The 14951-nt window shown below is 52.0% G+C and overlaps 1 protein-coding gene across 1 annotated transcript in view; it reads right to left on the bottom strand.

Moving 5' to 3' along the window:
• Positions 1 to 14951, bottom strand: part of HK1 (hexokinase 1) — a 63618-nt gene that overhangs the window by 2833 nt on the left and 45834 nt on the right. Inside the window, exons 11-16 of the mRNA XM_070432892.1 lie at positions 11001 to 11149; positions 10583 to 10702; positions 9174 to 9269; positions 7400 to 7499; positions 4037 to 4220; positions 2014 to 2169 (exon numbers count right to left, since the gene is read on the bottom strand). Coding sequence (XP_070288993.1) covers positions 2014 to 2169; positions 4037 to 4220; positions 7400 to 7499; positions 9174 to 9269; positions 10583 to 10702; positions 11001 to 11149 — 805 coding nt within the window. The remainder of the gene's footprint in view (positions 1 to 2013; positions 2170 to 4036; positions 4221 to 7399; positions 7500 to 9173; positions 9270 to 10582; positions 10703 to 11000; positions 11150 to 14951) is intronic.

Raw genomic sequence — 14951 nt, 5'->3', positions numbered from 1 at the left:
TATTGGAAAATGAAAGCCATCCACAATCCCAACACTGGGGGAAATGCTATGAACATTCCCAACCTATTTTTTTCTGAATTATCTTTAAACAATGTCTTTGTTCTTATGCACCACGGGCTTGTCCTTTACACGTGGTTTTCTTTATTGCTTTTTTTCCTACTTCACACGTCTGAGCAATTCCCCACCTCCTTACCTAAGCATTCCATTCTGGGATACACCAAACTTATTTAGCCAGTTTAAAGAAATTTAAGTTTTTTATTATTTTCTAAATTTCTGCTATTATGAAGTAGCATACTTTTTGTTTGTTTGTCTGTTTGTTAATTCTATCCAAGGATATTTTTTCCATTGATTTTTTTTAGAGAGAGGGGGAGGGAGGAAGGGTGGGAGACAGAGAGAGAAATATCGATGTGAGAGAGACACATCGAATGGATGCCTTCAGCATGCACCCCAGGGACCAGGCATAGAATCTGCAACCCAGGCAGCACGTGCCCCTGACTGAGAAGCAAACCTGAGACCTTTTGGTGCATGGGCCGGCGCTCTAACCACTGAGCCACCAGCCAGGACGGAAGTAACATTCTAATGACGTTTCCTATTTATAAATCTTTGCTATATATGGCCAAGTGCCTTTCAGAAAGTTGCATCACTTTACTCCCTCTGCCGCACAGTACTTGCCTGTCCTTGTCCCCCAGGGAAAGGATCACTTTTTAAAACCTCTGACAATTTGGTAAGAATGGCATCACTCTGTGGTTTCATGTGCCTTCTTCTCTATTAGTGAAGATGACCTTTTTTATTTTATTTTTTCATTTGTTTATTGGTCATATGAACTAACTATTATGTCAAGACTTACTCTCCTGGGATATTTGTCTCATTCTTATTAAATTAAAAGAGATGATGATGACAATGACGGTGATATGAGCAGCCAGCCCTGTGTGAAGACTTACTGTGTGACAGGTGCTTTACATACATTACCACGTTTCCTCTTCATACAGACCAACCAATACATGTAACATCATTCCCATTTTAGAGATGAGGAAACAGCCTGGGAGAAACTGAGTAACTCACTCAGAGCACACAGCCAGGGGACAGAGCAGATCTCAAGACCAGATCAGATCGAGCTCTTGTTAACGGTGCCACACTCTGCATCTTATCACATACAATGCAAATGGTTTCCTTTGTTCAAATGTTTGTTGTTTGCCTTATGAGTTTGATTACTGATTCTTTTTTTAACTTATAGAAGCTATTAGTAAAATCTGGCAATTTTTTCTTTATGATTTCTCATATACCTCATTGTAACTTTTTGTTCCTGACCTTCTCATGTATGTGGAGTTCCCATTCATATATACGTAGTGAAGTTTAAGTTGTCTTGTTTATCTGTGTCATGTAGATTTAATTATTAGACAAGCTAAGAGAACTGAGGAGGGTAGGGGAAAGTTTCCTCCCCCGCTACGCAGGCGTGGGGGAAAGCAGTGAGCAGGCCCCGGCAGAGCCAATACTAGTGTTGCTATTGTGACCACTGTAAAAACAGGTAGTTTTTGCACACCTGTTTTGTTTTGTTGTTGTTTTTGTTTTTTTGCTTTTGCAGACCACTTTCACCTTCTCTCACCATGAAAGACGGCAAAGCAGAGATGAAATGCTTATATGAGAAAAATGGGAGGAAGGCAGAGGCAGCTTGCTGTGGGGCATGCACATGGGGTGGGCAAGCTATTCAATCCCAGCTGCCACTCAGATGGCATGAGGGTGGGGCTGGACCAGTGGTGCTGTGCTCTATAGGACTCAACGTCCCTGCAACACAGATATCTGTAATGCATCTTCACTATCCTGAAATTGAGTCCATATAACCTATTCACACACATAATTTCAAACAAATATCATGCCCCAACATAAAGGACAAATAAAAGGAAAGTCATTTATAATAAAATGGCAGGAGAAAAGAAATCTCACAAATGGTGCCTGGTGACCCCGTGGCCAGGTCGACCTCGAACAGGCCCTTCAGGAAAGCCCGTTCCCACTCACCTCTCAATCTGAGAGAGATACTTGGTCTGAAAGATGCCCTGAGTCTTCAGTGGCTCAGAGATCTTCCCTCGGAAGAGGAATCCCTTCTTGGTGAAGTCAAGCAAGATGTTGCGAACAATTTCACCCAGGTACATGCCGCTGATCATCTTCTCATACCTGCAACAGGAGGAGGGTGTCTATGCGAAGCCTTCGGTCTCACAGTCACCCTGGGTGTCTGACTGCCCATCAAGGGCATCACCAATCCGCACCCCGAGCCCTGTGCCCCCAGCAGAGGCAGAGCGTGACGCCAGGAAGGACTGAGGCATCCTTAACCCTCCCCAAGATCAGAAATGAAACCACCAGCACACATGTCTAAGTGCTGGACCGTTTCCCCCCTCACCTGACTTCCTGCCTCTGCCTGGAAAATCCCATTCCAGCTCTCAGCTCCAACGTCACTTCTCCAGAGGCCTGACTGCCTCCCCAGACCAGGTTGTACCTGCAGATCTCGGACCCCCGTGCCCCTCCCTTGTCCTTCACAAGGCACACAGGTCCGCTGCCGCTCATCATCCCTGCAGCCAGAGCCTTGAGGAGGTGGACAATGTGTGCCTTGTTCAGCTCTGACTCCAAGCGCCTAACACAGCACAGCGCTAGGCTCTCTGTCAAGTGCTCAACGAACATCTGCACAATAAGCAAACGGCTGAGTCTTAAAGGGACAAGAAGACAATAAGGGGAAACTTCCTCCTAGAGTGTGGGAAGGTTCTGCAAACACCCAGAGTGCCTGGTCAAGCACCGGCAGACCCGATGACACCATGCTGGCTGGAGGACTCAGGCGGCACAGCACTCCCTACGGCTGCTCCTGGGGTTTTATTTCCTGCCTTCTCCACGCTCAAGGGCCTCAAGAAATGACAGAGGATTTAAATGCGTCCGTGACACGCACCCAACCCCAGCATGTCCAAGCTGGGAAGTCTGGATACTCTGGGAAGAGTAATCTGCGTACCCCAGATTTCAGGTGGTCCACAGGGAAAAACACACACAAAAACCATGCACTGGTGCTGTTATGACCAGGTCCCATCCAGTCCTTTCATTCCATCAAGGAGACCTTCTCAGCCCCTTTAGGGGCCGATATGGCTTCCACCCCTTCCAACCCCTGCTGACCTCTCTTTTTAGCAAAGGGGTCTTCGTTTAGAGCCTTTGGTAGGCAGCAGCAGCTAGAATTAAATAACGTTTTTCACTTTATGATTACCATCTGTTTATGGTAATATTGAGTTTTCTGGGATTTTTTCCCCCTCCCTCATTATGTTTAATTAAAGGCTGAATTACAGAAAAACAATAATAGCATAGGTGGTCTTTGGAAAAGGCAGAAATCTGAGGGTGGCCTAGAGAACAACTTATATTTGGGAGGTACTACCCAGCCCTTCTGTCTGCTCCTGCGGACACAGCTTAGACCCATACATCCTGCTGATGGCAGAGGGTGGCCTGAATCCTGGGAACTGAGACATAAGTCACTGGTCTCTACGCTAGGGGCACTGCCATCTCAGGGAGGGCTCCTGAGAGCCAAGCTGAAAAGCTCCAAACAGCCACTAGGAGGTGCAGGAGGTCCCCTACGGGAAGAATGAACTGCACTGCGCCTCGGCCTCACCCCTGACCAGAAGGCCCCCACTCCACCCACCCCCACCCCACTGGCAGGTCTGAACTTCCCTTGCCCTTTGACAGCTGCAGGTCCAGTGTGCTCTACTTCCACTGAACAAGACAAAACCTACTGACCAAGAGGAAGGCTAGAACGCTCCAGGATGAACACAGTCACTAATGGGAAGTGGCACCTGGAGAGGACATCAACCAGGGCCCTCTTGTACCATGTTGGGGGCCCATCCCCCATTCCTGCTCTCCTTGGGCCAAAAGCCAAGGTCAGGACACCCGAGGGAGGGACCGGTCTCCAAGCCTCTGCGTAGACCCCACTCTTCCTAGAAGCACCTTTGACTGTAACAGGCAGAACGTCCTCCCTGTCCCGACCCCCTTATGCGTCTCCTCCCACAAGCAGAATTACCTCTGTTTGCCAGCGTTCAGGGAGTTTTCATCCACCAGGACGTCGTATTCTGTTCTGATATCATCCAGACACCCGTTGTCCCCAAAAGCGCCCCACTCCATGTTGATACACATCCGCCCCACGTTTCCCTCCAGCATCTCCACGTTCTTCATCTCTTCCATGTAGCAGGCATTGCTGCCAGTCCCTGCAACACACCAGGGGGAGGTAATTGGCCAGGCAACTAGGCCCGGGGCCTGGGGTTCCAGACAGGAGTGAGTTTTTGAGATGAGCAAAGTAATAGCGTCACTTTCCCAAAGTTTTCCGGAAAAATCTCACAATATAAAAGGAGAGTCAGATCCAAGCCACCCAGAGAGCATTTGATCAACTCGCTTTGTATGAGGACATCAATGCCAGGAGCCTCCTCTGTTTCCTGTCCAGGCAGGGCGGTATTCATTTTAATAGAAGATGAAGGGATACAATAAAGGGATGTATCTTCAATGGTGGACATTTAGGCTTTATTTAGAATGGAAGGATATTTCTCTCTCCCACTCCTGCTCCCTCTTCCTCTTTTTACACACACACACACACACACACACACGCACGCGCGTGCACGCACACACACAATATTAGGGGGTTGTCTACTATTATACCATAGATGTCCACTTATCTTTTCTTCTTTTGCTGTTTTGTTGTTGTTAATCCTCATCTGAGGATATTTTTCCATAGACTTTTAGAGAGAGTGGAAGGAAGGGGGAGAGGCAGAGAGAGAGAGACATCAATGTGAGAGAGACACATTGACTGGTTACCGCCGGCATGTGCTCTGACCCGGCCAGGATTGAGCCTACAACCGAGGTACATGTCCTTGACCAGAACTGAACCCGGGACCCTTCAACCAGAAGACCAATGCTCTATCCAGAGCCAAATCGGCTAGGGCCACTTATCTTTTCTTATCAAGGATGGTCATGGACCACAGCTGCTCAATAACCTCTCCTACATGTTCCAGAATGAAGCCCACAGGGAGGCACTGAAGGACACTGTCCTGAGCATTTCAAGGTGTCTTTCTAACGTGATGATTCCTCACCCTTTTGGTATCACAGACCTTTTTGAAAACCTGACGATTCTCCTGAGGACCTTGTCCCTGGGTGCACCACACACTGGACACACACGATACGACCTGAAGATTCCAGGGGCTCAGGAGCCTGATATCCATCCCTGAACTGCCCCAGAGCAGGCGACTCAGACTGTGGCCCCCCCAAGGACCCAGTGGGACACAAACTGTTTGCTGTTCTCATCCATGAGGAGTTAGAGAAATTGAGAGGAAGTCATTGAAAACTTTCACAGAGTTTTAACTGCCATGATATCCAAGCTTGTGGTCACTGGCCTTGTCTCAGTGAATGGACTGGAAATTTAAAAACCAACCAACTGGACTGGCTCAGTTGGTTGAGCATCGTCCTTTGCACCAAAAGGTTGCCGGTTTGATTCCCAGGCAGGACACAAACCTGGGTTTTGGTTCAATCCCTGACTGGGGTGCATACGGAAGACAATGGACCGATGTTTATTTTTCTCTCACTCTGCCTTCCTCTCTCTACGCATGTCCTCGGTGAGGATTAAACAAACAAAACCCAACCAACTAACCAAGGAGGCCTTCGTGAAGACATTTTAAATATGCTCCTGAATCGCCTGGAAAGCCTGCTAGTGGGATGGAGATTTCGATTCAGGTCTGGGGTGGGGCCTGAGACTCCGCATTTCTGACACACCCGCAGGTGGTGCCTAGGCTGCTGGCCCATGGACCACACTTTCAGTAGCAAGGCCCTGGCGCACCATCAACCAGGCAGAATGCAGACACAGACAGGCTTTCAACATGAGGGAACGCAAGGGCGTCCCCACTGCCTAGGCCAGTGGTCGGCAAACTCATTAGTCAGAGCCAAATATCAACAGTACAACGACTGAAATTTCTTTTGAGAGCCAAATTTTTTAAACTTAAACTGTACAGGTAGGTACATTGTTATTAACTTAATTAGGGTACTCCTAAGGCTTAGGAAGAGCCACATTCAAGGGGCCAAAGAGCCGCATGTGGCTCTCGAGCCGCAGTTTGCCGACCACTGGGCTAGACCAAAAGGGCTTTGGTCGTTGCCAAACCCGTTAAAGAAGCTGAAGCAGAATTCACAAGCCTCTGGCTGTGTAACGGGATTGTTTTTGTTTTCTCAGCTTCCTTTCACCTAAAATGTAAAACTGAGAAATGGAAGTGGGTGCAAAGAAAACCAGAGCATGAAAATCATACTTTCTGCCCCTGGGAGTTCTGAGCAGAGAGATCGATGAGCAGGGAAGTAAAATGTAAAATGTGGCTTTGCAGGCAGCTGGGGCTGTGGAGAACCCTCACCCCCACTCCACTCGCCTCTCGTGCCAGGAACGGCTAACTGGGCTGCCCTGACACTCTGGCAGGAAGGTGAGGCAGGAAGGTGAGGCCTGACCAGGAAGTGGAGAATGTGCTGTGTCACTCTGGCTTTGCATTTCACGCCCAAGTCCATTCATAAAGAGAAGAGAGGGAGGGGTTGGGTGGAGAGAGCTTTACAAAAGAAAGGAAGAAACAACAACTGAGCCCCAAAGTTAGGCCCTAGAAACTTTCACCTGGAGCTGCTCCCTACTTCTTTGATTTTCCATAGGAGCCCAACGTGGTTTAGCAAATAAAAAGGCCTTCCTGGCACCACACGGCCGCCAGCTGGGCTTTATCCCAGCTTTATCCCAGCACTCAGTGAAAGGCCCACGCAGCCAGGTGCACCTAAGAAACAGGGTTCTTTTCCCAGCAGCCCCCCGACACCAGGAGCAGGTCCAATTAGACAAGTGGTTTTCCCACAGCCCAAGTCAGTATGCTCCCGGAACCAGTGCTCTTGAGGCCCAAGCCCCTAATGTGCTTGGGCTATAAGGGGACAACCTGCAAAGCCAGCAGATGACCCTTCTCAACCCGCTTCAGGGGCTGGGACTGCTCACAAACAGGGGCTGCTGGCACCCAAGACTACTCTCCAGCTCTTTCCCACGGTCAGGCCTGAGGAGCCAGCCTCTTCCTTCCCAGCCACAGACTGGCAACACCTGCCTGGAGCTTCTCCATACCGGCTCCCGTGCTCCCGGCCACGTGAGCCACGTGAGGCCTCATCCCTGGAAAGCTCTGCTCTTGACCGTCTGGTCACTATCAACATGGTAGGTGCTGGGGAGGGAGCCCCTGCAGGGCTCTGTAGCCTCGGTCAAGGATACAACTCTGGAGGTGGTAAGGGGACAGGACTGACAGGTACTGTCTCCCACAGAGGGCTGAGCTGCGGTTCAAGGCCTCACTAAACAGGAAAACCAGCCTTCCTTGCCCCGAGGAGAGAGACCTTCCAGGACACCCACCTACGATGAGTCCAATCTCACAGGTGGGCTCCTCATAAGCACAAGTCATCATGGTGCCCACCGTGTCGTTGACCACAGCCACCACGTCCAGATCAAATTCCTGGGGAGAGAAACGGACAGGGCGTGAGCTTTAGGGAGGGACGCCCTGCCTGGCCGGAATTCCCAGGCTCACTGGGCTGCACCACAGTCCGAACGCTCCTGGGGCATCATCTGGAACAGTTTTCTCGCCAGCCCATAAAAGGCACTCTAATGCTCCTTCCCTGACTAAACGCCTCCTATTAATGATGTAGCTACAGTTTAAGATCTACAGAAAGGAAGTATTATTAGAGAGGCGGCCTAGGCGGAATTGTTGAACGGATAAAAGGCTGCCAGAGACTTCGCCCAAAAGCTCTTGCTCTTGGAGTCTAAAGCCTTATAGCCTTTCAGAGGGCAAAATGCAAAGACCAAACCCACTTCTCAGAATCTGCCTTTCAGAAATAGCCATGCAGGTACACAAAGGTACATGGACAAGGGTATTTACTGCATGACTTGCATGAGCCAGAACGAGAAACAACCCAGAAACAGATCAAAAGGAGCTGTGGGAACCATGGTCTCGAAGAACTGGGACTTGCTGTGTTAAGCCACTAGGTTTAGAGTGGTTTCCAAGGCTACAATATAAAGTCACTTACACGTGGGACATGGTCACGTCACACACATTCATCCCTCCAAGGACCCACACGAGAAGGCCCTCAGAGTCCCCACAGTGGTCAAGAAAATAGGCCCGATGCAGCCAAGAAAAGGAGTGAGGCTGGTCTACATGTAGTGACATGAAAAGATGCCTGCTTCCTGTTAAATTTAGAAAAGCAACTTGTTATGTAGCCTATATGGCGTGATTACAACTTTAAAAAAATGTGTGTTGGTGTATGCATGGATAGTAAGTTGGGGGAACACTAACATGGAGTTGTGAAATGGGCAAAAATAGATCACTGGGTTTCTTTTCAGTGACATACCAGCTGCTGGCTAGCATACCCTTCAGGTGCAACCGGTCCCTCCTTCAAACCTATTCACTTCAGTCTTCCTGGTCATCTAGGTATTTATTTGTCTGCTCTTTTAAGCTGGAAATGTTTAAACTGGTGTGTGAGTTTTTTAACACCTTACTGATTCCCTGATTAATTAACGAGTTAAAAAAAATCTCTGGAATTTTTCATTTTCTATTGTGTCAATGTTCTCCAGCCAGAGGCCAACAGAAACACAGCTGTGGTGGAACAGAGCTACACTCCTGGCTGGTTGCGACCCGGGAGAACACCGACCGTGGGGCGTCTCAGCGCGTTAGCCCTTCTTCTAGGATCTGAGCCTCGGTGGATGGCCTCAGGGAGGGGTCAGAGGAGGGGGCTTTGGTCTGGGCTGGATGCTGTGGGGGAAGCAAGGCAGCTCTCTGCGTGTGTGCTGAGCTTGCCGTGACGGAGGTACACGCCCATGCTGCCCGGTCCCGTGGCGGTCACCAGGGGCTGCGACGATGCTTGTGTTCTGTGAGGCTGTTGTGTCCAACAGGAGGACACCAGGTCTGACAACAGTGCCAGGCTCTTTGTAGGAGAGTTGTGATTTTACCTTTTTAAGCAAACTATCCTTTAACAACTCAAAACTGTTCACCTCTGTTTTACTGCCGACTGTTGGGGGAACCTTCTACCCAGGTCATGTGCCTCTGGGTTGTTTGAATTCTTTATGATCAGCAAGTAGGATTCTTATAACCCAAAAGCACAGTAAAAATGTTTACACACATCTTTGCAATAGTTACCTCTCTCCTTTTTACTGCTTCCCGCAGTAAGGTGGCTACGTCGTGCCCCACGCAGTCGGTGGCCTTAAACCCCTTCGTCCAGGTCATCAAGATTCCCTGAAACAGGAAAGGCACAGGGAGAGTCCGTGAAATCAGCCTCTATGGGCCGAACACACAATTCCTTTCCTTCCTGAGTCACTATGTGCTGAGAATTTACAGCACAAAACCCCATTCCTTCCTGAGAAAACATCTGCTGAGAATGTACCGCGAGACTATGCTGAAAAAATGGAGGCACAAACCAATAAAATACTAATAGTCCTGCACAGGCCCGACTCCTCCTCACCATCCTCACAGCGGTCAGTTTACAATCCCCATTTCACAGATGGAGAAACTGAGGGATAGAATATTAACCAACTAGTTCCCCTGAAGAACAGTCTGCCAACAACCTAAGTGGAGAAATGCACGTTTTTAGTAGCACTATTACTACCTAAAGTAAAACCGACTGGACTGCAGCGATGCAGCTGGTGGGTGTGTAAGTGGACTGCAAAAAACAAGCTTACACGGATCCAACTGCTGGCACCTAACAGGCCTTAAGAGGAGAAAAACCCCAAGTCAGCACTGTCACTGCATTAACTGGCTCCCAGAGGCAGGTGCCCGACCCAGCTTCCCTGGTTCTGCCAACCATACGCTTCCAAGCCTGACCCAAGGCCAAGAGTGATGTAAGGTCCCCTCCAGGGCCTCCACCCTGGCCACGCATCACCTGTGACACACAGAGGCCCTGTGGCTCCTTCTGCAAGGCAGGCTTGGTCTTGCCTCCGTGACGCTGCCAAATAGGTTCCCTCTGCACAGAACATGGCCAACCTACTGACCGCCCCTAGCACAGTGCTGGGCTCTGGGAGGCCGGCTGCTCGGGACTGCAGGCTCCCTGAGGACAGACACTGTCCTCTTCAGCTCCACCCAGTCATTAGTACTCAGCAGGTGCTCAGCACTGACCCACGCAGTCGGTGGCCTTAAACCCCTTTCCATCCCACTTACTGAACATTCATCAAGTATTTCTTCTGAGAGCTCTCTGTGCTAGGCATGTGGGAAACAGAGGTCCTCACGCAAGAAGCATAAACACAGCAGAAAGACACAAACACTGATAACTGTAGGAAGTGCTACAGTCGGACAACGCTAGGAGGAACAGGGAACAAGGAGGAGGGCGCGGTTCTTTTTGTCTGAAGGACAAAATACTTCCCCGCGGAGGTAAATGCTTTAAATGATGAGTCTGAAGATGTCCTGGAGGGTGTGGCATAAAGCCTGGGTCACCCACCGACTGTGCCATCGGGGCCGTGCGGACATTTAAGGAATGACAGTGAGTCCAGAGGAGGCCCCCAGAGCCAGCTCGCACTGGCCACCGGACGGTCAGCGCTGCCCCGTGCCTGACTCACCGCATCCAAGCTCATCTGCTTGCAAGGAAACGAGAAGGTGAAGCCCAGAGGCATTCGGGGGCCTTTGATCCCCATGTAGTCCAGGAAGTCGGAGATGCAGGAGACGATGTGGTCAAACAGCTTGAGGAGGAAAGAGCGGATCACATGTGCGTTCTCTGGTTTCATACTTTCAATGCACTCGTACAAATGTACACGGACGCACACACAGACATTCACCCTGACACATCAGAGCAGGCCCCCCTCTCCGGGATCCCCTGAGCATCGTAAGCCCAGTGTGGCTGAAAGTGCCTGCTGCTTTCGGGCCACAAGGACACCTGCCCGGCTGCAGGCATCACATGGCAGGTGTTGGGGACCACCACTGCCACCAGCTGTGTGACACATACACACCATGGTGGTGTAGAAAGCAAAACCGCCTCACCTCCTCCCCAGTGCCCTGCATGATTTCGATGGGAATGGCATAGATCTTGTTGTGCATCTCCACCGTCCTCTTTTTCCCACTACGGATTTTCACCAGCAGGACGCGGAAATTCGTTCCTCCAAGATCCAGGGCCAAGAAGTCACCATTCTCTGTCGTAGTCAAGAACAGAAAGAATCTCAGGAAACAGCCAAGTGCCTCCTGGCAGCCAGTGACCCTAAGACTCCAGGCTTTCAAGGGGGAAACCCCCATCTACACTAATAAAAGAGAAACATGGTAATTAGCGTACGACTGCTACCCTTCCCATTGGCTAATCAGCATATCCTTATGCAAATTAACTGTCAGCCAAGATGGCGGCCGGCAGCCATGCACTGAAGCAAACAGGGAGGCTTGCTTGCTCCAGTGACTGCAGACTCCAACGTTCCCCGCCTGACTTGCCGGCCTCTCAGCTGCAACTCTAAGCAACTATGTTGCAAATATGGAAGCTAAACAAAACCCCAGAAACCGGCTTTCAGTCAGCCGGGCTTCAGCCAGCCGGACCGCAACATTGTATCAAATACAGAAGGTAAAGGCCAGAAACCTGCTTTCAGCAGTGAGGCCTCAGAGCTAAAGCTGGCCCAGAATAGGAAAAAGAAAAAGAAAAAAAGGAGCAGTTGGGAGCTTCAGTCACCCGCCAGCCTGAAAACGGCCCTCAGCCCCTCACCCAGACTGGCCAGGCACCCCAGTGGGGACCCCCACCCTGATCCAGGACACCCTTCAGGGCAAACCAGCCGGCCCCCAAAGGGTAATATGCCTCCTGGCACCAGGATCAGCGGAGCAGCGAGGCTCCCGGCACCGGGATCAGCGTGACAGGGGGCAGCGACCAAACCACCTGATCGCCCTGCGGCTCTGTGTGTGACAGGGGGCGGGACCACAACCTCCCTATCTGCCCTGCTCTGTTCATGACAGGGGAAGGCGCCCCAACCCCCTGATCAGCCCTGCTCTGTGCCTGATAGGGGGGAGCTCCCCAACCCCCTGATCGGCCCTGCTCTGTGTGTGACAGGGTGCGGCGCCCCCCCACCCTCCCCGCCACGGGCCCTGCTCTGTGTGTGACGGGGTAGAGCCATAACCTCCCCATTGGTCCTGCCCTGAGTGTGACAGGGTGCAGCGCCCCAACCCCCTGATCCGCCCTGCTCTGTGTGTGACGGGGCGGTGCCCCAACTCCCCTATCGGCCCTACTCTGTGAGTGACAGGGGGGAGCTCCTCAACCCCCTGATCGGCCCTGCTCTGTGCATGACAGGGGGCAGCGCCTCAACCCCCTGATGGGCCCTGCTCTGTGCGTGACAGGGGGTGGCGCCGCAACCTCCCCATCGACCCTGCCTTGAGTGTGACAGGGGGTGGTGCCCCAACCCCCCAATCGGCCCTACCCTGAGCGTGACTGAGGGTGGCATCGCAACCTCCCGATCCACCCTGCTCTGTGCATGACAGGGGGCGGTGCCCCAACTCCCCAATCGGCCCTGCTCTGAGTCTGACCAGGGGCTGCACCTAGGGATTGGGTCTGCCCTCTGCCACCCGGGAGCAGGCCTAAGCCAGCAGGTCATTATCTCCCGAGGGGTCCCAGACTGTGAGAGGGCACAGGCCGGGCTGGGGGACCCCCCCACCCCAGTGCACAAATTTTTGTGCACCGGGCCTCTAGTCTACACTAATAAAAGACAAACATGCAAATTGACCATACCTTTGCTACACCTTAAGCCATGCCCACCAGCCAATCAGAGCGGCTATATGCAAATTAACCCAACCAAGATGGCAGCTGGCAGCCACAGAGCTGGAGCAAGCAGGAGGCTTGGTTGCCCCAATGATGGAGGAAGCCAAGCTTCCTGCTTGCCACGTCAGGCTCTGAGCTCCACTCAAAGCAACAAAGTTTCAATGATAGAAGGTAAATAAACCCCAGATACCTGCTTTCAGCCGGCCGTGGCCACGGAGCTGGAGTGAGCAGGAGGCTTGGGTTGCCCCTGGCGATGGAGGAAGCCAAGCTTCCCTCCTGCCCACCCTGGCCAGCTCTGAGCTCCTCTCAAGGCTACAAAGTTTCAATTATAGAAGGCAAATAAATCCCAGAATCAAAAAAAGAAGAAGAAAAAAAGGAGAGGCTGGGAGCTTCCATTGCCGGGGGGGGCTTGGCCAGCCTGAAAACGGCCCTCAGCCCCTCAACCAGACTGGCCAGGCACCCCAGTGGGGACCCCCCACCCTAAAGAGGGTGTGGCCAGCCTGAAAACAGCCATCAGCCCCTCACCCAGGCTGGCCAGGCACCCCAGTGGGGACCCCCACCCTGAAGGGGTGTGACCAGCCTGCAAATACCCATCAGCCCCTCACCCAGGCTGGCTAGGCACCCCAGCGGGACCCCCACCCTGATCCGGGACACCCTTCAGGGCAAACCAGCCAGCCCCCGACCCATGCACCAGGCCTCTATCCTATATAATAAAAGGGTAATATGCAAACTGACCCTAACAGCAGAGCGACTGGGAATGACTGGTCACTATGACACACACTGACCACCAGGGGGCAGATGCTCAATGCAGGAGCTGCCCCCTGGTGGTCAGTGCGCTCCCACAGGGGGAGCTCTGCTCAGCCACAAGCCAGGCTGATGGCTGCCAGTACAGCGGTGGTGGTGGGAGCCTCTCTCACCTCCTCAGCAGTGCTAAGGATGTCCGACTGCAGCTAGGCCTGCTCCCCGCTGGCAAGTGGACATCCCCCGAGGGCTCCCGGGCTGCCAGAGGGATGTCTGACTGCCAGCTTAGGCCCGATCCCCCAGGGAGTGGGCCTAAGCCAGCAGGTGGTCATTCCCCGAGGGGTCCCAGACTGAGAGAGGGCACAGGCCGGGCTGAGGGACCCTCCCGAGTGCACAAATTTTTGTGCACCGGGCCTCTAGTATTAAATAAAGGGGAGAAGCTACAAGTCTCTCCTCCAGGACACAGCTCAGGCTCAGAGAGGGGTGGCACTAACCACCACAACCTGTGAGCCACACTAGAAGGACAAAAGGCCCCAGAGAGGAACCAATCTTCACAACAAACTTCGCCAGGATTACTGAAAAGCCTGGCAACAACCTAATTATGGGAAACCTCATACAAAGATTAGTAACATTTGTCAGTGTGTACGGTGCTTGCACACATGGCCACCATCATTCCCCTCCCTGTCCACATGCTTCTTTGCAAAGTGACTGCAGTTCTTCCCATTAAAAGGTAGAGTCTATTTCTCCTCCCCTGGTATCTGGCCTGGCCAATGACTTGCTTTGGCCAACAGTGTGGCAGAAGACAAGCTGAGCCACTCCCAGCTCAGGCCTCCAAGAGGTTTCAAAGTCTTCCCTCTCCCTTGTGGACCCTGCTGCTACCACGTGAACAAGCCCTGTGGCCCACTGGAGGGTGAGACACGTGGCCAGGCTCTCCTGCACCCCAGCTGCCGCTAACCAACTGCTCGACAGGTGAGGGAGGCCCCTCAGCTGACCCACCAGTGACTGCGGACACATGAGCGAGTCCAGCAAAGATCAGCCGAGCCTGGCCCAGATGGGCCACCATAAACTGCTGACCCACAGACTCACAGGCAATAATGAATGGTTGCTGTGTTGACACTAGGTTCAGAGTGGTTTCCAATGCAACGATATAAAATAACTTACACGTGGGACATCTTCATGTCACACACATTCATCACTCCATGGACCCACCCGAGAAGCCCTTTGGAGTCCCCACAGTGGTCAGCTCCGACGACACCCAGCAAGGTCAGCGTTAAGGGCTGACCGCTGCTCTCAATCTGCCTGGGTGTGACAATCCCTGGGCCTGTCTGCCTCACGCACACCATCAGGGCTTAGGAGGGCTGCGTGGGTGTTTATCCTACCCGTTTACCGTGTTTGTGAGACAACCTATAGCATCTCGGGGAGCAGGGTTTTCCCAGCTCCGCTCTTGGAAGAACACTGTGTAATTCCCA

The sequence above is a fragment of the Myotis yumanensis genome, unplaced genomic scaffold (assembly GCF_028538775.1).
Source record: "Myotis yumanensis isolate MYYU_CA2020_CCGP unplaced genomic scaffold, mMyoYum1.0.hap1 SCAF_13, whole genome shotgun sequence".
Classification (NCBI taxonomy): domain Eukaryota; kingdom Metazoa; phylum Chordata; class Mammalia; order Chiroptera; family Vespertilionidae; genus Myotis; species Myotis yumanensis.
The sequence above is the reverse complement of the archived record's forward strand: the minus strand, read 5'-3'. Positions and strand labels throughout refer to the sequence as shown.